Source organism: Podarcis gaigeae (genome assembly GCF_964106915.1).
Source record: "Podarcis gaigeae genome assembly, chromosome: 5".
Taxonomy (NCBI): domain Eukaryota; kingdom Metazoa; phylum Chordata; class Lepidosauria; order Squamata; family Lacertidae; genus Podarcis; species Podarcis gaigeae.
Window position 1 is genome coordinate 95888013 of NC_139681.1, and position 26826 is coordinate 95914838.

Below are 26826 nucleotides of genomic sequence, written 5' to 3' on the forward strand. Positions count from 1 at the left end.
CTAGACCACTTGCCATCCAGATCTCAGGGTGGGTTACAAAATTTTAAAACAATGCCACTAGGCACACTAAATCAATCTGAGCACTGTTAAGATCACCAGCACAAAACCTAACAGCAGTCATCCTTAAAATGCCTGGGCAAATTAACAGTGCTTAGCCTGGTGATTCCAGGTTCAAAACTCCCTCCCCAGGGAAGCAAGTATTTTTCAGCAAACCTTAAGAATTTCTTGGTTTGCTCAATGCTGGTTGCTTGTTTGTGATGAGATTTCTATGTAGTAATGAGATTCAAGTACTGAACAATCACAGCCCGACCGAGTAGCTAGGAGTGTGCTAGCTCTTTAAAGCTGGATTAGCAACGGATCCCTAACAATGCAGAGCAGGATCACTGGTGGAATGTTTGCATCACATGGACCATGGGTATAGGCAGGATATTTGTTGGGGGGACAATAAATAAACTGCTTGGTGTTTTAAGGTAGCTTTCACCTAACAAGTTTTGGGCTGCAACTCTTATCAGCCCCAGCCAGCATTAACTTCACGTATGAATTGTGCATGCACACGAAAGCTCATACCAAGAACTAACTTAGTTGGTCTTTAAGGTGCTACTGGAAGGAATTTTTTTTGTTTTCACGTATATGCTAATAGAATTTGAACTGGTGGCGAACGACCAGAAAAAGAGTTCCTGGGGTCAGTGTATGGCAACTGCGAAAAAGGCAAATTCCATGTGCAGGATTATTAGGAAAGGAAATGAGAACAAAACTGCCGGTATGATTATGTTAAACAGACCCATGGCGAAACAAAAAAAATTCCTTCCAGTAGCACCTTAAAGACCAACTAAGTCAGTTCTTGGTATGAGCTTTCGTGTGCATGCACACTTCTTCAGATACACAGACCCATGGCGCTGTGTCACAGAATCCTGTCCATCTAGTCATGCAATTAAGTGAGAGGGGAGGCGGGTGCAAAAAAAAAAGAACTGGAATGCTCCTAAGATTTATCTTGCCAGCAGATTTTTTTTTTTAACCCTAACAAGCTGTGGTCTGCACTGCAAGGGCAGCAAACATTGCAGAAGACGAGGGAGCCCAGTTTTTTAATTCAAGGCAGCTCAAGTCCCAGATTTTGTTACGCGCCGGAACAGATGCGGGTTAATAACCGGGAGGTTCCATTTCCGTGCGCTACTAACCATTCCTCTTATTTGGCACTCTGTGCCAGAGCCTGAGTTATTGTTTGTAGAAAATGCATAGCTTGCCTACGCTCAAAGATCTGAAAAGAGAGGGGGGGGGGGGAAACCCGGGGCAGTTTTGCACAGGCGAGAGGGAGAAAATACCCCAAGGGCATGCTGGGACGTGTAGTTCCTCCGGCCAGCAATGCATGCTGGAAGCCTTGCAGCTCGTCGATGCAGATGCATGATGGGAACAGTAGTTTTCTAGGCTACAAAGGTACTGCACGGGGGTTTGTGTGTGTGTGTTTTGCACCGGGAACAACGGGGTCTTGCCATTGGTCGTGGTTGCATCGTGTGCTTCGGACCTTCCTTTGGGTTGGCTGGAGAGAGGAGATCTCCGCTGCGATCTGGCTGAAAGGTGGGACCGGGGATGATGGATGCAGAGCGCGCCGTGCAAGGGGCGAAAGGGGTTGCTTGCTTGCACGACCATGCACGCCTGCATGCAGAGTTGCTTTGCCATGGGAAGAGAACAAGAGGGGCTTTGTTTGCTAGGGCAAGGGGAGGAAGCGGAAGCTGGTGTGTGGCCAAGGTAGGGCTGCCCCAGGCATGGCTTTTTCTGGGGTGAGATGGATTCCTGGCGTGCTAGAATTCGCTGCCATCCAGAAATGGAGGTGGCCATTTGCTTGAAGGGCGCTAAAAGGGGGTGCGCAATCGGCAGCGATCGGGCATGGCACCTAGCGAGCCTCCATGTTCCGAGGCACTCTACCTGTGACTCACAGGTGCCGGGCGCGCAAAACAGGGGAGGCCCGGCTTGCTGGGCAGATCCTGAAAGACTGGGATGGACAGGCCTTCGGTGTGGTCCCGGGTCGGGGTTTCTGCTTGGAATGGCGATGCGGTGCAACACAGAACAAGGCGCCTGGGCTTTTTAGTTGTTGTGGAAAATATCACCCTGCCCTGAAGTGGGTTGCTGCCTTCCTCTCTCTTTTTTCCCTGATTAAAGTTCAGCCTGTTGCACAGCAGCTGAAAGCACAGACGATGGGGCTGGGGGTGGGATGCATATAGATGCATTATGCTGGCTTGGGGTGTTGCACCACCGGACCCTGGGAAGCCATGAAGACCTGTCACCGGCTCCCAACCTAACCTGCCTTGCAGGGTTGCTGTGAGGGTGAAATGGGGAAGGGGAGAATCAAGTAGACCGCCATGGGATCCCTGGAGGAAAGGTAGGATAGGAACGTAATGAAGAAATAGCTTGGATCTGCGGTGAGAAAGATGGGGATCGGGGCTAGATCAACCGTGAAGCAAAATAAGCATCAAGAGAAGGGGGCCACCGCAGCAATTTAAAGCCTCCTACATTAATGGGGGAAAAATGGCGTAATAAAAAGAATAATTATTATTTTATTTTTTATACCCCGCCCATCCATATACACACATGATAATAATAATAGATAATAATACTAGATAATAATAATTAATAAATATTAATGGTATACATTAATCTTGGAAATACAACAAAATTAGAAGAAGAAGTGTGCATGCACACGAAAGCTCATACCAAGAACTGACTTAGTTGGTCTTTAAAGCCTCCTACATTAATGGGGGAAAAATGGCGTAATAAAAAGAATAATTATTATTTTATTTTTTATACCCCGCCCATCCATATACACACATGATAATAATAATAGATAATAATACTAGATAATAATAATTAATAGATATTAATGGTATACATTAATCTTGGAAATACAACAAAATTAGAAGAAGAAGTGTGCATGCACACGAAAGCTCATACCAAGAACTGACTTAGTTGGTCTTTAAGGTGCTACTGGAAGGAATTTTTTTTGTTTTAACAAAATTAGAATCTGTCAATGGGCAAAGTGCCACTCGGTCCATTGAAGCTCACATGTTTGTCGGCTGAATTAGACATATACAGAGGCATCAAAATCTTTTAAAGTGCTCAGGGCCTCTAAAGGTCTCAATCTGGCCCTGAGGGCGGTAGGCTGACATGTCCACCGTTGTGGCCCTGTGTGTGTTTGTGGGGGACAAGGGACATGAGGTGTCGCTGGCTTTTGATGGCATGAAAGAACATGGTGTTGGCGATGCAACATCAATGTTGGTCGCGGTGAGTCTGGGGTTGCTGAGGGCAAAGATGCTCTTCTGCGCTTCTGAGGTTGCTTTTGGGGGGTCGGTTGTGTCTGAGGATGCCTGCAGTCGCATCCACACACCGTATATTTAAAGTGCAAGACTCCCCCCCCCCCACAAAAAAGAAGCCTGGGAACTGTAGTGCCAGCACCTTCTCCAAACTACGGTTCCCAGGATTCTTTGGCATTGGCAAGTCATGTGCTTTAAATGTGGTGTGGGTGTGAAGAGACCTGAATGGGTTTTCTGTGGGGGCTATTGTGAGCATTTCATCGTTCCTGGCATTGTGTGGGGAAGAAGTGTGAGCAGGGTTGTCTTGGTGATGAAAGGAGCGGCCTCTTCCAACTGCCTCCACACAAGAAGGGCAGCACACTGTTTGTTTTTGCTTATTGTACAACATTTACTGTATTTTTTGCTCTATAAGACTCACTTTTTCCCTCCTAAAAAGTAAAGGGGAAATGTGTGTGCGTCTTATGGAGCGAATGCAGGCTGCGCAGCTATCCCAGAAGCCAGAACAGCAAGAGGGATCGCTGCTTTTACTGCGCAGCGATCCCTCTTGCTGTTCTGGCTTCTGAGATTCAGAATATTTTTTTTCTTGTTTTCCTCCTCCAAAAACTAGGCGCTTCTTGTGGTCTAGTGTGTCTTATAGAGCAAAAAATACGGTATATACCGCTTTACCTGACAGAAAACCCCTAAGCGATTTGCAAAGAGCAATCCAAAATATTCATTTAAAATACAATTATTATCGTTATTATTATTATCTGACGGGGGGTTGCTCCGGCTACTCTAGGCAGCTTCCGACAAATAATAAAACCACAGTAAAACGTCAAATATTAGAAACTTCCCTATAGAGGCCCTGCCTTCAGATGTCCTCTAAAAGGCAGATAGTTGTTTAATAAGAATAAAAGGTCTCAATATAAAATTACAAAATATAAATAAACATTGCCGTTTAAAAATAATCCTAGATAAATGAAAAGGTAGCATTCCTTTTTGAACACCTGATACATTTGTGCCGAGTCATGCAACAGCAAAAACAGAATTCTGGGAGCTGTAGTTTGTTAATGGTGCTGTTAGGAGGCCCCTCTTCCCCCTCATGGAACTACAGTTTCCAGAGTGATTTAACAACCAGCCCTTCTTCCCAGGGAACTCTGGGAATTGTAGTGCCCCCAAGGAGAGGACGGTCTCCTTGCAACTCTCAGGGCCTTTAACAAACTACGGTTCCCAAGATTCTTTGGGGGAAGCTATGATGGTTTAAAGCACAATACTGCCATATATCTATAGTGCCGATGGGGCTCGTTGCAAATAAATGGGAAAAATGTTCATTTATTTTGCCATATCTCCCTATCCTGTTCTGGCAATGCTGGCATCACCATTGCCATCTCAGCCAGGGCCAACCTCATAAGAACAGCGAATTATATTTATATCGGGGGCAGAAATTTGGAGTTTCCGGTTGCAGAGTTTTGATTCTGTTTGCTTTGCATGAAAGGCCCGGAAAAGCTCATTGTTTCTCACTCAGCTCCTCACTGTATAGGGCTGTGGTTCCCAACGTGGGGCGCATGCCCCACAGGGCGGCAATTTGATTTTTAAGGGAGGCAATTCGAGAATGAGTTTAGACCAAGTTAATGGCCTTTTAGGCTTCCTCCGCGTGAATAGGAGTTCCCTTTTTGAATAATAAGAATTATATGTCACCGGGGGGGGGGGGGATCAGGATTTTAGAGATGCTCAGCTGGGACACAGCCAAAAAAAAGTTGGGAATCACTAGTATCGAGTCTGGTTTTCCCCATGCAAACTGATTCCTTTCTCTGTACCTCCCCCCCTCCCCGGTTTGTATAGACCCAGCTTGTGGGTTCTTTAGGACGTATCCGGGGTTTCTGAATGAAGACTATTGCAGGTAAAAGGGACGGAAACAGAGAGCAGGCATGGTAAGTGACTTAACGTTCATTTCACGCTAGGGGGAGCAGGAGTCTGATTTTTGTTGGCTACTTATAGGGTAAGGAGAGCATTGGCTTCTGCTATTTTAGAGCATCTCTGGACTTGGTCCATAGACAGCGCAAAGTCATTCCCAAATGACGTTGCAGTTCTCTTCTCTAACATCCCTCCTCTAATGGACTCCCAAAAGTTTCACGGTCCCTGCCAGGTGCTTCTGGCAAGCCCACAAGTACCGTATTTTTTGCTCTATAAGACTCACTTTTTCCCTCCTAAAAAGTAGGGGGAAATGTGTGTGCGTCTTATGGAGCGAATGCAGGCTGTGCAGCTATCCCAGAAGCCAGAACAGCAAGAGGGATTGCTGCTTTCACTGCGCAGCGATCCCTCTTGCTGTTCTGGCTTCTGAGATTCAGAATATTTTTTTTCTTGTTTTCCTCCTCCAAAAACTAGGCGCGTCTTGTGGTCTGGTGCGTCTTATAGAGCGAAAAATACAGTAAGTTGTGAGGGCAACAGCCCTCTCTCGCTCTCTGCCTCTTGAATCTGCTGTGCAAAGGTATACTGCCTTTGAAGCTGGAGGCTCCTTTTGGCTGTCATGCCTAACCAGCCCAGGGATCTGATCAGTCCTGTTTCAAAGCTAGTGGCCATCCCCAGTGAGTTCTGTAAGTTAACTATGCCTTGCATGAAGAAGTCTTTCCTTTTATCCGACTCAAAACCTCCTGCCCAGTCCATTCTGTGATCCCAAGCTCTTGTATTCGAAAGGAGCCTCTTTCTGGGGGCCTACAGGACCGCCTCTCCCGGTATGCCCCACGGAGGACCTTAAGGTCCATAAACAGCAACACCCTAGAGGTCCCGGGCCCTAAGGAAGTCAGATTAGCCTCAACCAGAGCCAGGGCCTTTTCAGCACTGGCTCCGGCCTGGTGGAACGCTCTGTCTCATGAGACCAGGGCCCCACGGGATCTGCAGGGCCTGTAAGACAGAGTTCTTCTACCTGGCCTTTGGCTTGGAATCAACTTGATCCCCTCCCCCTCTTTCCTTTTTCCTTCTGTGATGGAACTCCTATTCGGGGACTTCCCTGGCTTTTTTCTGGCCCACGTAGGACCAGTCTGGATAGTTGGCCTTGGTGAAGATTTGACATTTTCATCCCCAAAAAGTTTTTGATTTGAGTTCCTACTGAAATGAGGCTGCATTTTAATGTTCTATTTTAATCTTGCTTTTAAGTTGTATTTTAATCGATTGCTTTTATACTTGGTGTTAGCCACCCTGAGCCCAGTCTTGGCTAGGGCGGGCGGGGTATATTATTATTATTATTATTATTATTATTATTATTATTATTATTATTATTATTATTATGTCTTCTTTGCTTTCTCTCCTCTCCCACCACCCTTTCTTTTCTGACAGTGTGTATCTTTATAACTGTGGTACCTTTCTCTCCTTTCTAATACGGTTGCAGGTTTAAATTGGAGTCCTGCAGCTTCTGACGTTGATGTAAATATTTGCTGTTTCATAGAAGATGCTGGGAGACCGGGAGCTGGCGGATCTCAAGGGAGATCTTTACAAGGACCTCGCATTTCCGGCTAATGACGACTCTCTCTTTTTTAACTACTCGACTCCTCTGGCTCATTTCAGGGGGGAGATTTGTTGGCTGAGACCTCAGGTTTGTTTTGGCTCCTCCACACGCCCTATTTATTGTGCTTTTGTGATGATTTGTGCTCAGGGCAGTTAAACGCAGTCCCACTTTCAATACTGTTTGCATCTGCCAAGGTTTTGGAGTAGTCAAACTGCTTCACTTCCAACTAGTGCATGTGCTGTAACTTCCCACTGAAATCAAGTAACTTTTCATACCACAAATGTCCTGGTTTATCCTTTGACCCGTTCCACATCTCTAAGCACTCGATTGTTTAGTGTGGCAACGCCTGCACATTGGAACTCCCTGCCTCTTGAGATCAAGCAAGCAGACTCCCTCACTGAGGCGTTCCCAAAGTAAAGGAAGGATTAATAAGAATACACACAGAGGCTTTAACCAGCAAGACTCTGGGAAGGGTGCGTATGATAGTCTCTCTCTGTGTCTCCAGCACCTCCTTGGCCCAGGTCGTTTTATTCACAAAAGAACTTTTTTACAGAGTGTTCGTAAGAACCAATCAGATTTCTTCTGAGCATTTCAACAAACCCCACGTGGGGAAGTTAGACTACCAAAACTAATTAAGCACAGGGTAAACAAAGAACAGAACTACAAAGAAGTATATTTGCCAACCCCTGAGGTCATAAACAAGCAATAAACATGATAAGGATGGCCAGGAGGACAGCGATCATTATCACCTTCATGTGAAACCTGTTTCCTCGCCCTAAGATTAACATCCTAGGATTAACATATCAGAAAGGCTACTTCAAAGAAACTTGCCCACTGTCTTTGATGACCCAGGATGCCTGCCTGGCTGTGTACGTGACTTGTGAAGAAAGAGAAATGGAACAGAGATGCAGAGGTGTGAGTTGATCAAGAATCATATCAAAATAGTTCAAACCCAGTCAGCGCAATGCTTTCATTGCTGACACAGATGGCTTACTCTATATTTGTTATAATTCCTCATAGCAATCCCACCTGATCGCTACATTCACTGTACTCTTTTTGGTGCCTGCAAATAACATTCTTGTTTAGACAAGCCTACCCATTTGCTTAGTAAGTTGAGACAATTTTAATCTGTTTTAGTATTTTAACTTTTGTATGTTTTGAACCATGGCTGTGATTCCCCCCCCCCCCCCGGATTTTATTGTTTTATATTTTTGAGGGTTTTTTTTTTACTGTCAAGTGGTGTGTATTTTTTTTAATTAAATGACTAAATAAAATACATGCAAAACCCACTAGCCTACAGAGACCCTTTGACTGATGTGGGTTTTTTTAAAAGCAAAATCCTAGTCACTAGTGAGTAGCCGAACAAATAACAAATTTACCGTATTTTTCACTCTATAAGACACACTTTCCCCCTCCTAAAAAGTAAGGGGAAATGTGTGTGCGTCTTATGGAGCGAATGCAGGCTGTGCAGCTATCGCTGAAGCCATAACAGCAAGAGGGATCGCTGCTATTCGGGCTTCTGGGATTCAGAATATTTTTTTTTTCTTGTTTTCCTCCTCCAAAAACTAGATGCATCTTGTGGTCTGGTGTGTCTTATAGAACGAAAAGTATGATAAGTTGTTGGTTTGTTTTTTTTATTAAAAAAATCATCCCAGGATGATGACAAGAGTGAGGCTCTTAAGAGCAGCCATGGTGGATTATTGACTTCATAAAATCATAGAATCTGCAATGTGTCGGGAATTCAAGCCGATATGGGCTTGAAACTGGCAACAATCCCATGCACCCGGCTTGATTCCCCGTTGACCTCCCTGGCTGCATTCCCCAGCAAGCGCAGGCAAGGTCTCGATAGGCGATTCTTCTCAAACGTGAGAAGAACACACACCCTCTTTCCTGCCCCCTGGCAGGGGAAAGAGATAGACAGAAACGTATTTACATGCCTTTATTTCTGTCTTTGCAGTGTTACAAAAAACATGACTGCTCTATTCAAACTCCAGCAGTGTAGTAACAAACACTTCCTGTACCTTCTGGACAGGAACAAACGGAAGAGCTCATATTACACTCTGAGCTAATTCCGATGCTTCGCACTGTGAATTGACTGTCCCTCTGTTTCCCACGGGCAGTCCCAACATTCCCATCATGTTTACTTTTCAAGCTAGCACTTTGCAGCAGCATTGCATCCATATCGTAACACAATGAACTGGGTTTCCCAGCTGGCCTGAGCCGCATCAACCCAATCTAGGCATTTTGGTACTCCATGTGGTCTGGCGGAGTGGGAACAAGGATGCAAGTCTGTTTGTCCTTGCCAATGTGGAGGGTCAGCTTCTGAAACAGGGAGCCTTTCCAACTGGGGTGGGGGGGAAGGATGCTTCCCAGGTGATTTAGAAATCATGTGAGGAGCCTCCATGGGTACAGCTGGTGTTTTCCTCCAATTGTGGGGTTGTTTTTTGGGGGGGTTGTTAACACACTCACCCCTCCTTCATGCCATTCTAATTGTGCAAATAGAATCCCAGATCAACCTCATTCCTGCTCCCATACTTCAAGTGAAAAGTTTTGCAAAACCACCTTTTATTTTTAAGAGGGCAACCCTGTCTTTATGCAGACATACCTTACTATAAAATAAATTCATGCACATTTGAAAAACAATGGGGAAGCTGTACCAGGAAATGCAGGTTTGTGTTGGATGGGGCAAGTGGAGGTTATGTTGGTGCGAAACAATCGGCTCCTGTCTTAGCTGGTGGAAACTTACATTACCATTTGTTTCTCTCCCCAGAACTTGCTTCTCCATTCTTAAAACCTTAGGTTTATTTTCCACCTCTGTGCACAGCATCTGGGGGTTGATTTATGACCCATGACAGCAGCTGCCCATTTATAGATAATGAGCACCTGTATGATCACAGCATTCCAGATTTTTCCAGAGCAGTGACTTGTTACACAGTTGCCTCATGCTTAATTTGAGGAAAGCATGTTGCTTAACTACAAAAAAACCAGCCCAAATTAATAATAAAATAATAAATTTACTTACATGATTTGACTAATTCTGCAGCTTTTCAAAATAGGTAGCAAGTGAATCGGGTGGGGAGCACTGGCTTAGTCACAAATGATGAAGTACAGAACATGCAATAGAATTATAGAATCGTAGAGTTCGAAGGGACCCGGGGGGGTCATCTAGTCCAACCCCAGGCAGTTGCAGGAATCTCCACTACAGCATTCGTGACAGATGGCCATCCAGCTTCTGCTTAAAAACCTCCAAGGAATAGAACCAATCTGTTCTGTAAAACCACTCAAAGCAGAATCCCAGAGCCTTTCTGTTTAATCCTGAAATACAGTTGGCTCTATAAAAAGTTAGCAGTAAACTTGCACTGTTTCTTTCTCCCCACCAGGAGATTTGTTCTACACCTCGATTATTTTCCGACAATCAATATGAGTGGCAAGTCAAGCAAGGGATGCTGGGAGACTGCTGGTTCCTGTGTGCCTGTGCCGCTTTACAGAAGAGTAAATACTTGTTGGCCAAGGTACAGGACAGTGCTGCTCCTTTGATTGGGAGAGGATCCATGTTCTTACGGTCTGGTTCTCTGCAGATGTTTTGAACTACAACTCCCACAAGCCCCAGCCAACATGATGAATGGTCAGGAATGATGGGAGTTTCAGTCCAAAACACTTGGAGGACAACAAATTGCGGATGTTTGACTCACTATCTGTTTTGGCACCAGGAAGCCTAGCTTGGCACAGTGCCTCTGAAACGTAAGGTGCATTTTACTGCATTATTTTTATTTTATTTTATTTATTAACGCCACAGTACAAATATGAAATATTTACATAGTAATACATATATTATATTTATAAAGTCACATTTTCACATTCCATTATGTACCAACATCTAGCCATTTCTTATTTGCTTCATATTTCTTGCCCTGTGTCTTCCCTCCACCACTGCGTGACTTCCTTGTTATTATTTTAAAACTTTATTATTGTGATTGTATTTTTGTATCTTAATAATTAAACATACATTCTTATATATCTGTTTAACTTAACTTTGTGAAATCAGTCTATACATATCAATAAATTCTTGTTGGAGCTTCTTTTGGACATGTATTCTTCTATGCATTACCATTCCTATTTGAGATTTTGATTAGATTGCATTCTAATTGTTGCCGTCATTTTTGCTAATTCAGTCATGTTGCCCATCTTTCATTGATGGTACTTCTACTTTTAGTGTATTATTATTACCTGCTTGATTCAAAACAGGTCCTTTAAATCACTCCAAATCTCACCGCTGGTTCCCAGTCAGATTAAACTTACCGTATTTTTTGCTCTATAAGACTCACATTTTCCCTCCTAAAAAGTAAGGGGAAATGTGTGTGCATCTTATGGAGCGAATGCAGGCTGCGCAGCTATCCCAGAAGCCAGAACAGCAAGAGGGATCGCTGCTTTCACTGCGCAGCGATCCCTCTTGTTGTTCTGGCTTCTGCGAAGTCTCAGAATATTTCTTTTCTTGTTTTCCTCCTCCAAAAACTAGGTGCGTCTCGTGGTCTGGTGCGTCTTATAGAGCGAAAAATACAGTAAGCATATTAAGCAGAAGTATCTATTTAGGAAATGAGAGGAAGAATGAATACGGATGTCTGGCCAAGGTGTGTTTGGAAGATTAGAGGAGTTACCAAAACACTGCCCTGCTCATTGTGCCATGTCCCCAGGTTGCACATATGCTTTTAAGATTTTTTCCTGTAGCCATGAGGACTAGAATCTTGCTATGTTTTAAGAAGGCAGGAAGGAAAGGAGTCTTCGGGCGCCTGCACAGACGCGGAATGCAAAAGCCTTTGTCTGCTCCTGTTGCCTCTGACTTGCTTTTGTTTCGTTTTCACAGGTGATACCTCCAGGTCAGCCCAGCTGGAGAGATGAGAAATACAGAGGCTGTTTCACTTGCCGGGTCTGGCAATTTGGGCACTGGGTGGAGGTGACCATAGACGACCGCCTGCCTTGCCTGGGGGGCAAACTCTGCTTCTCGCAGTGCCAGACAGAAGATGTGTTTTGGCTCCCTCTCCTGGAAAAGGCCTATGCCAAGTACGTGTGGAGGGACTTGCCCTGGAGGGGATTGCAAACCGTGTGCCCGGCTGCACAGATTCACACAGCAATTTTCAAACAAGTCTCTGTTGCACTGAGTGTTCCTTTTGTGTGTGATCTTCCACACATGGAAGTGGTTGGAAGAACCCTGAAGGGGCGTAAACATTTGAAAGCTTTCCTGGCTTCGTTACTTTGACACTGGGAATGAATACAAAATGAGAGGATTTCCCTGATAATTCCCTAAGGGCAAACGGCTCATCTTTTAGGACCGACAATCAGTCCATTGTGTTGCCTTGTTCCTCCTTGGGCAGAGCCAAGTGACAGGCCAGACATTTACCCTCTAAGGGCTCAAAAGGTCTCCTTAACTTCTGGGAGAGAAACGGGCCCAGAAATCCCAGGAACTTGATTATAGGACGACAGTTCCTATTGTGACTTACCTGCTACTTTTGATGGGGTTCTCCCAGTGAATAAAATCAAGAAAAATTATGCCCTGTACAGTTTTAAAACAAGCCACTGTTGAATTATGGGTTGTGGAATTGGCTTGTTAAACTGGCCAGGGTTTGTGGTGAAACACCACTCCTGGTTCACACTCAGCAAGAAGCTAAGATTTGGAGGAACTGAAAGGAAATGCTGGCCCAGTCCTTCTCCCAGCAGCATGGGAGTCCCTTGGGTGGGGAGTGTTTGAGCCCAAGGCCTGGCTCAGCCTCATTCCCATTCCTGTATGCAGTACTAAACCATGGTTCAGTGTTACATGCAAACGTGGCCTGTGTGTCCTTTGCAGTCCTTGTTTTCTTTTCCAGAATTGCCCTTAGTGTGCTTTTTGCATAGTGAGGACTCTGAATTTGTGGAAAAGTTAGTTACCTATTCAGATTTTTCTAAACAAAAATATTTTCAGCAGGATTCTAAATGCTTTCCAAATCCGGTGCACTTATTTTTCTTCCTTACAAAAATAGGTGTGGATGACATAGCATTTTCCATTTGTGTGGATAATTTTGACTGCTGGTGCCCAATGTATCAGAGTTGCCTGGTCTTGCAAAACACATCCGAAAGCTTCTAGCCACCAAAAATATTTAGTAGGCTTGACTCGCCTCAATAGTTCTGATACATTTGCCACTAACTGATGCACTAGTGGATTTCCCAAGGATTGGCAGGCACTTTGCATGTTTTCACCAACTTCAGCTTTCTTTTGAAGTACTGGTATGATGTCCTGGAGTTTTTGTGTTTTCTCTCTCTAGGGTGCATGGATCTTACGAACAGCTCTGGGCAGGCCAGGTTGCTGACGCTCTTGTGGATCTGACAGGAGGCCTAGCGGAGAGGTGGTCCCTAAAAGACCCAGGCCGGAGCACAGAAAGGGAGAGGGCAGGCAAAGTTTTGGAGAAGGCGGTATTTAGGAGACTGATGAACTTGAAAGAGAAATGCGTGATGAGCTGCTCCGTCTTCAGCTCACGGCAAGGTAAACATGGAGCTCTTTAAAGCCAGTTCAGTCTCAGAATTTAGCTGGGCAAGAAGCCTGTGGATGGCCAGGCTGCTTTCTGAAATGCGTCTGTTGTAAGCAGTCTTCATTTTCAAGGTTTTGACAATCACACCCTTGTATTTCATTGCTGAGGTGCAGTTAGCATTCAAAACCATAATCTAAAACACAGTACAGTAACCAGAAGCGTAACCAAAACCATTAGTGATACTGTTATCCCAGTATAGTTACTCTGGCTGCACTGAAGTTTTCTGCAAATAAATAAGACCTTGAATTGATGCCTGGAGAAAGATAATGGGAAGGGGGTGTTGGTGAATGGCCCCCTCGGGAAAGGCTGACTCCTCTTCCCAGGCACTGGGGCCTGTTGCCGGTGATCTGCCCCTGGCTGGTCTTCGGTCAGTCCAGGGAGATCTGTAATAACGCGACACCTCCCTTTTGAGAGATGCACACTGTCTTTCCCCTTGCATTTCAGCAGAAGAAAGAAAAACAGTCTAAAAGTAGTCTAATCCATTCTACTTTATTCCCGGACTGTACACTGTACACAAGCTTGCACAAAGCATGTCTGCTGTCCCAGAAACCTCCGTACAACTCACTCACTCCCCCTTTGCAGCAACAACAGGAAGGTCTCAAGTTACACTGAGAACACAACCCTGAGAAGAGCGTTGAAGATCCTGTCTCACGCTCAGAAACATCAGATGAATCACATGATGTAAACAATGAGCTGCTAGTTCGCAGCTGCTGAGCACTCATATCCCAACAGGGGGTTCCATAAACTGGGAGCTGCCATTGCAAAGAGATGATGTTTGCATGTCTGTGGGGCATTTCTTCCCCTCTCCCCGGGGGTGAAACGAACGCTGCACATTTTTTAAACCACCACTTGCCTTCTCCGCATGCCCAGGTACCAGCGAACTGGGGGAGTTCCACGCCTTCATCGTTGTGGACATGCAAGACCTCTCCAAAGTGTCCCGGAAGGAGATCATCCTGCTGCGGATCCGTAATCCCTGGGGGAGACGTTGCTGGAAAGGGCCCTGGAGGGAGGGGTGAGTGGGCGTTCCACATGCCAGTTTCTTAAGCATGCCCCTGTGCTGTGCTTTTGTCCCTGCATGGGTCTGCATCGGATGCCATTTGCAAACACCATAAATGCTTCTTCAGGTCTTTTCCTCAAACTAGGAAGCGAGTTGCTTATATCGGTTTGGGATGATTCTGCATACATTGGCGGTGGTGGTAGAATTCTTAATTGCCCCATTCACAGCCCAGTTCCCTTCTTTGAAGGGCTGTAAAGGGGGACATTGACAGCTGGTTGAGGCTGGTAGGGCAGCATGCAGGGAGCCCAACCCTAGGTGGCGCTAGAGCCCATTGACAGGCAGAGCCAGCTCGTTCTAGTTCCGCCCCCATCCCTTCTGAGCCCTACAAGGGCAACATGGAGGCTAAGGAGGAGGAAGCTGACAACCAGGGCCACCTTCTGGACTGCTTGGAAGTAAGGGGGCAGGCGGGTGGGGGCTGGCTGAGGTTGGTGGGGCAGTGCGCCCCAGTGGGAAGAGGGTTATATTTTTGCTAATGCGCTCGCCAAGGAGAAGACAGTGAATATAGACGTAGGGTATGATACAATATCTTTATTGTCACTGTCCCATACAGAACAATGAAATTGAAAAATCTACATAAGACATTCAAAACCCCCTAAAAACTCTGAAACCCCATTTTAAAATACAATATACTATAGAGACTCCTTATACTGCATTTACAACCAGAATTGCATTTGGGTAGAAACTCTTTCTAAGACGGCTAGTCCTGGTCTTTATAACCCCGTACCTTCTTCCAGAAGGCAGAAGCTGAAAGAGATCATTTCCGGGGTGCGCACTATCCTGCGCTATCTCTGCAGCTTTCTTATGGCACCTGGCAGCATAGATTTGATCTAAGGTGGGAAGAGTGCACCCAATTATTCTCTCGGCAGTCTTTACAGCCGTGCAGCTCCCAAACCACAAACACACATACCTTTGCTGATTGTTACCTGCCGGTGTGCCAACAACCATTCTCGTCTTTCTGCTTCTGCGCCAATGAAGCATGGCAACTTTTGGCTCTTTCTGTCGGGCGAAACCAGACGTAGAATGGGAGATGTTCAGATAGGCTGTCTCTCAGGAAGGTGTCCAGGTGAGGAAGAGGACAGAGCCCCTTCCTCCACCTTAAGGACTTGTGGACAAGACAAACTTTCAGACGGCATACCTTGTCTTCTATACACCTCTTAAAACCACAGGAGCCGTAGTTCTCTGTTTCACCCGGGAGCCCAACTTGCCAGCCTGGTTGGCATTCAGCATCCTTGGGCAGATGCCTGGGGACCAGTGGTCTGGCAGGCGCCAACACTGTGCTTGCCCTGGCCTCTCTTTTGTGGGGTGTCATGGAGGAGCCATTTTAATTTCCCTTCCCCAAAGCTCTGGATGTAGCATTGGTCCTGGGGCATTGTGGGAAATTAAAATGGCAGCTTCCATATTAATTCCCCACTGAGCCTCAGAGTAACATCGCAGGGCTAGTTGAGGGGAAATTTCTATTTTGCTGTAGGGACTTCACCTTTTGTATTTTGTTAAAGTACCGTGTCCAGTGTTTCACAAGTTTGGGTCTCCAGCTGTTTTGGGACTACAATTCCCATCATCCCTGACCGCTGGTCTTGCTAGCTGGGGATGATGGGAGCTGTAGTCCAAAAACAGTTGGAGACAGTTGGAGACCCAAGTTTGGGAAACACTGAACGACATTGTGAATAAAGATAATAGTAATAATAATAAATGTATCTATTATGACATTTATTCCCCATATCTCTCCCCCTGTCCATTTTATCTTCACAACAACCCTGTCAGCTAGATAAGGCTGAGATTGAGTGACTGGCCCAAAGTCACCCAGTGAGCCAAGCAGGGATTTGAACCCTGGTCTCCCAGGTCCTTGTCCGGCACTCTAACCCCCCACACTGACATTGATTTTTGTCCTTGTTGCCTCTTGTTCTTCAGTGGTCCAGGGTGGAGCCAACTGGACCCTGTGGTTGCTGCAGAGCTGTTGTCCCAGATTCAGGAAGGAGAATTTTGGGTCGAAGAGGAGGAGTTCTTTGCGGAATTTGATGAGATCATAACTGGGTACCCGATTACTGAAGAAGGACAGCTGCAGAGCCTTTACACCGGTAGGACACAAGGAAAGAGATGCGGTCTCCCCTTGACCCCAAATGCTGCTCTGGCTCAGTGATGCGATGTGTGCATACCGCATTTTTCGCTCTATAAGACACACTTTTCTCTTCCTAAAAAGTAAGGGGAAATGTGTGTGCGTCTTATGGAGCGAATGCAGGCTGCGCAGCTATCGCTGAAGCCAGGAGAGCAAGAGGGATCGGTGCGCACCTATCCCTCTTGTTCTCCTGGCTTCACTTCGCTGGAGAGGCGCTGCGCAGCTTTCCCTCTCTGTGCAGCGCCCCTTCAGCGAAGTGGGAGGAGAAATGGAAGGGGCTCTGTTTTTTCTCCCGCCTTGCTGGAGGCACTGATCAGAGAGGGAGAGAATATTTTTTTTTCTTGTTCTCCTCCTCTAAAACTAGGTGCATGTTATGGTCGAGTGCGTCTTATAGAGCGAAAAATGCGGTATTTTTTCCATCTCTCCCCACAGACAGAGTGCTGAGCCACACACAGAAGCTGTACGGGTCCTGGGTGAGGGGCCAATCCGCAGGCGGTTGCCGCAACAACAGCACCTTCCCCACGAACCCCAAGTTCTGGCTGAGGGTCTTTGAGCAGAGCGAGGTGTGCATTGCCCTCCTGCAGAAACACCGCAAGCACAGCACCGACTGGGCGGGCAGGATCCGCAACTGGCCCCGCTTAGTGGAAGCAGATCCCGCTTTAAACGATGGCATCCGAGGCAAAAATTACCATGCGGTGGGGCTCCACATATGGAAGGTAACGAGCAGGGTGGGTGGAGATCTGGGCCGCCTCCTTATACAGAATGTTTCTTTTTTAAAAATACAATTATTTAGTTTTTCAGTTTAAAGTTTTACAGTCAATTATCCAACAACCAACAGAAAGACAAGATTCTCCTGAAATTCCCTCTTCCCCTTTGTGGGTCCTTTTGTTAACCATTTCCTCCTGCATCTTTTATAATAATCCAAAGCTCTTACATCTCCATTATATCCAAAATTCAAAATTAAACTACAAATGTTATTCCAATTCTACTAATGAGTTTAGCTGTTTACAATGGTTTTTAAGATAAATTATAATTCCCCCCCCATTCCTTGTTAAAATTTTGGTCTTCCTGTTTTCTGATTCCCAAAAAATGTTCAGTAACTGGAACACTCAAATTCAGCAACTAAGCCGTTCGAGATGCAAGGTACGACTGTAGTTTTATCTTGTGAACTGCCCTGAAATGTATGGGTGGTGGGCGGTGTCAGGGAACTGCCATCGGAGGGACAGGTGGTGGAGAGGCTCCAGGAGAATAGGAGAGACTCTACAGCAGAAGAAGGAACCAGTAGGGGGAGAGCAGGAGTTCCAGCGGAAGGGGAGTCGAGGGAGAGGCTCTGGGATACTTCTAGTGAGAATAGTGAAGAGGTAACAAGACCCCCGTTAGGAACTCCCACCCTTCGCCGGAAACTGTCACGCAGAGAGTCACGAAGGCGCATGTCCGTCAAACAGCTTTTATGTTGGAGTAAGTTCCGTAGACGCCCACTGTCAGATTCTACCAGCGACTGACGGAGTCATGCTTTGGGGGCTCCGTTAGTGCCTAGGTTTGGGTGACCAGCCAAACCCCACAGGGATCAAGCTTTTACGCACAAGCAGCTCATTATCCCATCACAGGCGGTATACAGATTTAATAAATAATAATACTGTTGAGCACAAAACAGGTTCTAAGGTCAGATTATGGGGGCTTTCTTTGTATACATTGGGGTGGGTTCCTGGGGGAAAGGACAAACAGCTCTTTCCAGGGGACATGAATGCTTTGTGTTCCTGCTTTGTGTTTGCCTTGACCACTTGCAAGACTTTGTAAGACCTCTGCAGCACTGCCATTGATTTTCCACCTTCCAGGTCGAAAAGAAACAGTTCAGCCTCCCAAAGACGCTCTCTGCTCCTCCAGTTTCCAGCACCGTTTGCCACTCCTACAACCGAGAGGTGCACCTGCATTGTGACCTCCCTCCTGGCTATTACCTGGTCATCCCCAGCACCTTCCTGAACGATGCTGAGGGCAACTTCCTGCTTCGGGTCTTCTCCAGCGGAAGAATCTCCCTCAGGTGCATCCGAAAGAAAGGAAATGCAACGTGGGGAGGGAGGGTGGTACATGAGTCAGACCCTTAGTCCATCTAGCTCAGTTTTGCCAACTCTGGCTGGCAGCATCTCTCCAAAGTTTCAGACACAAGTTCTGTCCTGGAGATGCTGAGGGTTGGGAAGCAGGTGTTGTGACACCGAGCTTGGCAGTTTGTGTGAAACTTAGCTGCATCTTGAGATTTCCCACCCTGTGATTTAAATAATGGTGGGCACTCTTACTGCAAGTGCTATATCATAGAATCGTAGAGTTGGAAGGGACCCCAGGGGACATCTAGTCCAACCCCCAGCAATGCAGGAATCTCAACTAGTTCGTACATGACAGATGGCCATCCAGCCTCTGCTTAAAATCCTCCAGGGATGGAGAGTCCACGACCTTCTGAGGGAGACTGTTCCACTGTCAAGCAGCTCTTACTGTCAAAAAGTCCTTCCTGATGTTGAGTCGGAATCTCCTTTCCTGTAACTTGAATCCATTGGTTCGAGTCCTACCCTTCAGGATGGGAGAAAACAAGCTTGCTCCATCTTCTGTGTGACAGATACTTGGAGAGGGCGATCATATCTCCTTTCAGTCTCCTCTTTCCCAGGTTAAACATGCCCAACTCCCCCAACAAGAGGATAAACTTTCTGCCGGTAGGAGCTGTTTGACAGTGGAACCAACTCCTTCAGCAGTTTATGGACTCTCCTTCACTGGAGGTTTTCAAACTAGAGGTCAGATGGCCATCCATCATGGATTCTTCAGCTGTGATTCCTGCATTGCAGGAGGTTGAACTAAAGGCTCTTGGGGTCCCTTCTGACTCTACAGTTCTATGAAAAGCCACTAAGAGGTTCCAAGAGAACCAGGAGGTGGTCCATGCCCCACTACAGGTCACCAACCAGTGCGACTCCCCCTCCAAAATCAGGTCTTAAGCCAGGTTGGCGTGGGCAGGAGCAGGATATAAATTTATTTTAAAGAAGCATAACATGTCCAGATGAATCTCAATTTAAGGGATCACATATGGGTTTGGTGACCCAGGTTCTTCTTCTTTGGCGATCCCTTGTAGCTGAGTAAGATTGTCTTCCATAAACATGGTTTTTAACAGTGAGTCTGTAAGTGACTGTGGAGGCCAATTCTGGATCCACACGTCCTTCCACAGTGGGGACATTGGTTTCTGGGTGGGAGTTGATCATGGGGATGGTTTGCCAAGCATGCCTTCCTCTTAGCATGTTTCTCCCTTTCTTCCTGAGTTCAAGCATCTTCAAAGCCCATGACACCTTTGGTAAAGGCTGTTCTCCAACTGGAGTGCTTGCAGGCCAGTGTTTCCTAGTTGTCAAGTGTTTATACTACATTTTTTTTAGATTTGCCTTGAGAGAGTCTTTCAACCTCTTTTGTTGTCCACCAGCATTACGCTTTCCATTTTCTGACCAATGGGGGTTGAGCTTTTAACGCAGAACCACCATGATGGGTACTGTGGTCTAGAAGTGCCCTTTGTTAACACCACCTCTCTTCCTCATCTCTTCTCTTTGCCCTCCTCACCTTGCCTTTGTAGTGAGATAAAACTCCCGTCGCCCGACAACGCCATCCGCGAAGAGCTCCCGGGGGGCGAGTGGGACACAGCCCGGCTGGAGGGCTGCTGGAGGAAAGGGCAGAACGCCGGCGGCAGCCGCAACTTCCCTTCCTTCCACACCAACCCCTGCTTCCCTTTCTCCGTCCCCACAGGCGTGGGGCAGAGCAGCATCAAGATTGCCCTCCGCCAGCACTGCCCAGATAACAAGTGCCGCCCAATAGGGTTTCACATCTTCCAGGTAGGAAACATCAAGGACCTACTCTCCCCATATGAACTGACCGGGCCCTGCATTCATCTTCTGAGGCCCTTCTTCATGTGCCTCCTTCACCTGAGGTCCAGATGGTGGCAACACAAGAACAGGCCTTTTCTGCCGTGGCTAACCATGATTAAGAACCCACACCATGGTTGGAGCTTCCATAAGTACAACCGATAAACCATGGTTTGGAACTGCTTCTCTCTCTGCTTCTGTGTCTCTGTCTTTGTTTGTCTTTCCTCTCTCCTTTCTTCTTGGAACTGTCCCTCATCAGTTCAATTCCTTCCTGAGGCAGACCAGTAGCCTCAAATGTGGTTTATCAGCCATCTTTGAATTTGGGCATAAAAGCAAACTGCGGTTAGCGCAAACCCCTTCAAACCCCAGTTTCAGATGCTGGTTTCTTGGCCTGAAACAAACCATGGTTTGTGGGCAGACTTCGGGTTTGTGGTAAAATTGAGCCTGGCCATTGACTTAAGGGAGTCGATACCCGAAGGTCACAGCCTTCGTAACAGCCTGCAATCCTTTTTAGGTCCCCAGCGACAACAACAACGTGAAAATGCCTTCGTCTTCCTTCTTGCACTTGGAGCCGGTCGTTAGTTGTGTGCCCCATTGCTACTCGCAGGAAGTAAGCCAGCTGTGCCGCCTCTCTTCAGGGAATTATGCCATTGTTCCTTCTACGTATTTGCCAGACACAGAAGGCAGCTTCACAGTGATTGTAGCTACCAAAATAGACAGGTAAAGCCATGCTTGCTTCTGTTAGATCAGTGTTCCCGAACCGGTTGCCTCCCAGATGTTTGGAACGATCAACTCCCATCAGCTTCAGCACGATGAGAGTTGGAGTGTCAAAATATCTGGAGAGCACCAGGTTCAGAATACAGTGGTACCTTGGTTCTCCAACGGCTTAGTTGTCGAACAAATCAGCTCCTGAATGCCGCAAACCTGGAAGTAAGTGTTTCTGCGGCTTCCAATTGAGTGCAGGAAGCTCCTCCAGCCAATTGGAAGCCATGCCTTGGTTTTTGAACGGTTTCAGGAGTCGAACAGACTCCCAGAACAGATTACGTTTGAGAACCAAGGTACCACTGTACACGGATGTCTTTGCAAAACAGGACTGGGCACCTGCCTTGCCTTGTCTCCCCCCATTTCGGCTGGGGAGTCCTGTTCTTTGAGAGTCCTGTTCTAGGAACTGATCCACACTACAAATAGAAAACAATTTTTCACTACTAGGTTTTTAAAAGTAATTTTAATAACATAACAAAATGCACAAAATATCACGTACACCAATAAACAATCCATAAAGGTAAAGGTAAAGGTACCCCTGCCCGTACGGGCCAGTCTTGACAGACTCTGGGGTTGTGCGCCCATCTCACTCAAGAGGCCAGGGGCCAGCGCTGTCCGGAGACACTTCCGGGTCACGTGGCCAGCGTGACATCGCTGCTCTGGCGAGCCAGAGCCACACACGGAAACGCCGTTTACCTTCCCGCTGGTAAGCGGTCCCTATTTATCTACTTGCACCCGGGGGTGCTTTCGAACTGCTAGGTTGGCAGGCGCTGGGACCGAGCAGCGAGAGCGCACCCCGCCGCAGGGATTCGAACCGCCGACCTTTCGATCGGCAAGTCCTAGGCGCTGAGGCTTTAACCCACAGCGCCACCTGCGTCCCAAACAATCCATAGTAATAAATAATAAAAACATAATACCATATTTTTCTGTGTATAAGACGCCTCCATGTATAAGACACCCCCTATTTTGGGGGACTCCAAGTTAAGAATGCACCACTCAGCACTACCCATGGATAAGATGAACTCCAATTTTAAACCTAATTTTTTGGTTAAAAAAACCCCTAGTCTTATATACGGAAAAATATGGTATATTTGACTTCCTTTAAGCAATATCTTATTTTGAAATGTATTCTCTCATTCTTATTTATATTTATATTTAATTGCCACATTTTGTAGTTGACCTTTGTAATGTTTTATTTTGAAATCTGTGCGCTCTGGCTTCCGTCATGGTGTTTTGTTGCGCTAAAAGTCCTGCTGGCCACATGATCTGGAAAGCTGTCTGGACAAACGCCGGCTCCCTCGGCCTGAAAGCGAGATGAGCACCACACCCCATAGTCGCCTTTGACTGGACTTAACCGTCCAGAGCTCCTTTACCTTTACCTTACCTATTTTGAAATCTTTAAGATAATATTTTATTGATGCCAATGGTCCAGTGTAAGCAATGTAAAAAACAGATAAATATTTCCCATTCGCAACAGAAATTGCCATTTGTAGCTCATGTTTTCATTAGCCCCTCTAATGGCAAAGTCGGGTGGTGAGTGTTGGCAAGGTGTGAAGCAAAAGAAGAAGCAGCAGCAAAAATTGGCTCCTTCAGGATATCTCTGAAGCTGTTGGTTAGTGATGTAGGACTGGCCCTACATTGTATTTTGCAATAGTAATATATTTTTTTTGCACAGGAAGAGCATTCGGAGCAAGGAGACCTTGGGGCAAAGGCTGCAAGAGGCAAGTGGCATTTTTAAAAATCAGTTTATATTAAATTAATTGTGTTTTTAATTGCAATTCTCAGCTTGGCACAAGAGGCAGTTACTTAGATGGTATGAGTTTTAATTCAGCAACATCTGGAGAACCACAAATCCACCATCCCTGCTTTAAAAGCATTAACATCCCTTCCAGTTGTGCTCTTATAGCTTTTGTTGCCTATGTGCATAGATTCCTCAGAACAATAAAAAGGCTTTTAAAATCACTCCTGAAAATAGCCATTTAAATAAGTTGCCAGTGGTTGTGATTTATGAGTTGGATGAGCAAGGCCGAGAGTAGCCAGGTATAACATCCGAAGGGGGTGGGTGGCGAAGAGGCTTTTCAAAGCCTTGCTGGCCTTAGAACAACTCTGTGAGGTAGGTCAGTGTTATTATATGGCAGATGTGTTACTCAGAGCCAGGCAGCCAAATCTCCACTCCTGTGTAGACAGTTCTTACTTGGCTTGTTTTTAAATCACCATGGAGAAGCCTTAGCAGAGCCAAGAAACACAGAGCTAGAATATCCCTTTTTAAAGTTTATTACTACAGAGCAACCTTCATAATTTTCCAAACACGCTTGTGCAGGCCAGAATTCTTGTGGTGGTCAGTTGAGTGCAAGTTAGACACACAAATTCAAAAGTAGTTCCTTAATGCCACACACTGTTTCTCCAGAGTCGTACGTGTTACGGTTGTCTCCCGCTTGGACTACTGCGATGTGACTCCATGTGGGGCTACCTTTGAAGGTGCCTCGGAAATCACAACTAATCCAGAATGCGGTTGCCAGACTGGTGACTGGGAGTGGGCGCCAGGACCACATAACACCAGCTCCCAGTACATTTCTGAGCACAATTCAAAGTGTTGGTGCTGACCTTTAAAGCCCCAAACGGCCTTGGCCTAGTATATCTGAAGGAGCGTCTCCACCCACATCGTTCTGCCCGGACACTGAGGTTCAGCTCCAAGGGCCTTCTGGCGGTTCCCTTACTGAGAAAAGTGAGGTTACAGGAAAGCAGGCAGAGGGCCTTCTCGGTGGTGGCGCCCTCCCATCAGATGGGAGATAAATAACTACGCAACTTGTAGAAGACATTTAAAGGCTACCCTGTGTTGAAAAGCGTTTTATTATGTTTTATTATGCTTTTATATGTGTTGGAAGCCACCCAGAGTGGCTGGAGAAACCCAGCCGGATGGGTGGAATATAAATATTAAGCACTCCCCAACTCCTAACATTATAAATCTAGCATCAACAAACAATGCAAGTCTTCTCCAAGACATATAACACGACTTGGATGATCAAGTCAGCTAAGTGGGCACACATCTTACCCCTCCCAGAGAGGTTTGGGATGTTATTGAATGATGTAGCCCTGGTAGCTGTGAGCTCAGGTGTGTTGCTTCAAAGACAAGCCAAAATCTGCTTTAAAAGGCCCTTAGCACCCAATTTAAACTCCCACCCTAGAAGCACGCCCCTCTCTAACTAACATCCGTGTACTGAAAGCCCTCTCTGGACATATCAGGAGGACTAGGCACTCTGCTTGTTTATAAGAGCTCAGCTTCTCTGAATTCCATGCCATTCGTGTCGGACCTCTTGACTGTGTGGATTTCTCCTTTGCACTCTTTCTTGAAGGTTTTTTGGGGGGAGCCCACAAAACAGCAGTTTCTGTTTTTGTTTCCAACAGTGTGCATGTTTGTTTTTCTTTCATTCTGCAGGTCTCCTTCAAAGCTGTGATGAAAATGTAATTTGGAATTGGCACACCCAGCAAAGGAGGAAGTGGCGGGCGCCTTGAGAAGGGCAACACTGTTTTTTCTTTAACCTGACGGATGTTGGGCCCAACTGGGTTTTCCCCCCAGGCAGAGTCGCATCTGGTCCTCTTAGTCACCCTCTCTTTAAAATCAAACGGAACAAATCTCACCTCCAATTCCTCTTCTGTTTGTTTGTTTCAAATACCCCCGTATGAACTGTGTTGAGATCCATGGACTTTGCTTGGTGTACTTCGTTCAGTGCCCTCTAAATATCGGCGGAAAGGCACCGCTGTGCATGTGCTGTGTTCAAATCTGTTCTGATTCTGTGGTGGTGAGACTTTTGCCCTGTGTGTGTGTATGTGTGTGTGTTCATAGTGGAAGTCGGTTTCTCGGAGACCAAACCGTTAACCAAATAAGCTTTGGAAACAGATAGAAGGGAAAGGAGGCCAGGAGGAAGCAGACAGGAAATGCTACCATCCTTTCAGGAAGGAAGTTTTTAAAAAGATGGTGATTGCAGCCAGCGATGCTTTCCACATATGTAAGACGCCACTCGCAGCTGGGTGCAGCGCCTTAGGTGCTTGACAATCCCCCCCCCCCCACTGTATTGGCTGCCCCAAACAAGGTGTAAATGCAGGAGATGGCTTACATTATTTTATTTGAGGCATTTCTATCTTGCTCTCCATTAAAATGTGCAAGACAAAAAATAAAACCAGATTTATATAGTAATAATTAATAATAATATATGGAACCAGTATCGCCTCGAGACAATAACCGTGAACGGGTCCAGTGAGTGAGCAGCCTGCCTGTCTCCACCTGTGAACAATTAACTGAAGGGTGAAAAAAATATGTTTCTAAACCTATTTGTCTTCAGCCCACAAAGGCAGGTTGGCTGTTGGGCAGACTTGCTCAAAACTGCTTGGGAAAACCATCCCCTTAGCAAACTTCTCATCATATCCCTTAGTGGCTTAGTCCTTCACGGTCAAGGCTCCCCCCAAAAAATGAGTATCGCGTGGAGGGCGATAAGAGGGCAGGACTCAGGAGGTATAACAGCTCTGTCTAAACTGGATTCCTCTCCCAGCTTCATAGAATAGAGTTGCATGGGTCACCCAGCCCAATCCCATGCTTCTGTTTCTGCCTCGTTGGATTCCCATTCCTTTTTCTTGATTTCCCACTGCGCTCTTCCACTGCACTCCAACGTTCATTTTTTTAGGCCCTCCACCTCCTGATTTCAGTGATTCCCTCCACTCAATCAGCACCACCTTGGCCAGGATCTGGTGAGGCATGAAGGAAAAACCTCCTAATAATCCTGGCTGGAATTTCCTGCCTTAGTTAGCCGCATAGGTGAGCCTTTTGGTGGGGCTGATCTTGCAGCAGCTGGGCTGCAGTTCCCCCAGAACGTCTTATTTATTTATCTAAGTTATTTAAACAGTTGTGTTTATCTGTTTGGGGAGATTCTAAGGAGCTTCTTTCAGGAGAATGTGATCTGGAGAAGCGAGAATAATCCCCTTTGTAATAAGGCATTGGTTTGAAATTGTTTGCGGCGAGGAAATTGCACGTGACGGATTTAAGAAGAGCTATAATTTTAAAATTATTAGTTGGGGAGAGTTATGCCTCTATAGTTCAAACTGATCTTTTTCCAGATTTCCTTGGAAAGCATTTCTTAAGTGAGATTTTAAAATATTGTATTTTTTTTTAATAAATGAGGTCGTCGGTGAAACGTCTTTTGAAAATAATATATTAAAATGTTAAATGGCATTCCGTTCACACGAGCTTTTTTGGTGAGTTGTGTTCTTTTATACTGTGGTGCTTTTTTATGGTGATGCTTTGCCGGTTGTGTGTGTGTGTTGAAAACGGTAAGGGAAATGGAAAATGGCCTCATTTTTCTCTGCTATAGACAACTCTTCCTGGCATCTCTGTTGCCCACTAGACTTTGCAACTGTCTACGTTTTCAATTTGTTTGCCCTATTTGGATACAGGAAATTGACAGGCCTGTACAGGAAACAGAATGAGGCATCTGAAAAAAATATTTCCTGCCTGGGATTGCAGAGCAGCTTTTCTAAAAGCAAAGGCAATGATTTTCTTTGTAGTGGCAATCACTCCCTATATCCCTTTTGTTGCTTTGCTCCAACATGCTACCACGGGAAATTAGAAAAAGCAGAGCAAGCTTGGAGACCAGGGAGTGCCTGTATGTATTTGTATATATG

General features: G+C 46.0%; 1 protein-coding gene across 6 annotated transcripts; it reads left to right on the plus strand.

Moving 5' to 3' along the window:
- The first annotated feature begins 1401 nt into the window (after positions 1 to 1401).
- On the plus strand, positions 1402 to 26391 carry CAPN10 (calpain 10). 6 transcript variants are annotated; one of them, XM_083739517.1, is made up of 14 exons: positions 1402 to 1572; positions 5124 to 5212; positions 6724 to 6870; positions 10164 to 10295; positions 11645 to 11841; positions 13077 to 13294; positions 14211 to 14352; positions 16306 to 16472; positions 16943 to 17226; positions 18346 to 18548; positions 20106 to 20361; positions 20906 to 21111; positions 22829 to 22874; positions 24590 to 26391. In XM_083739517.1, exons 2-14 carry the CDS (start codon positions 5210 to 5212, stop codon positions 24617 to 24619), a joined length of 2031 nt encoding a protein of 676 aa, XP_083595643.1. In that variant the 5' UTR covers positions 1402 to 1572; positions 5124 to 5209; the 3' UTR covers positions 24620 to 26391. The 6 variants fall into 6 exon arrangements, with proteins under 6 accessions (XP_083595643.1, XP_083595647.1, XP_083595648.1 ...); XM_083739521.1 differs by having other exon boundaries at positions 1403 to 1572; positions 6667 to 6870; XM_083739522.1 differs by having other exon boundaries at positions 1562 to 1743; positions 6667 to 6870.
- Positions 26392 to 26826: the final 435 nt, after the last annotated feature.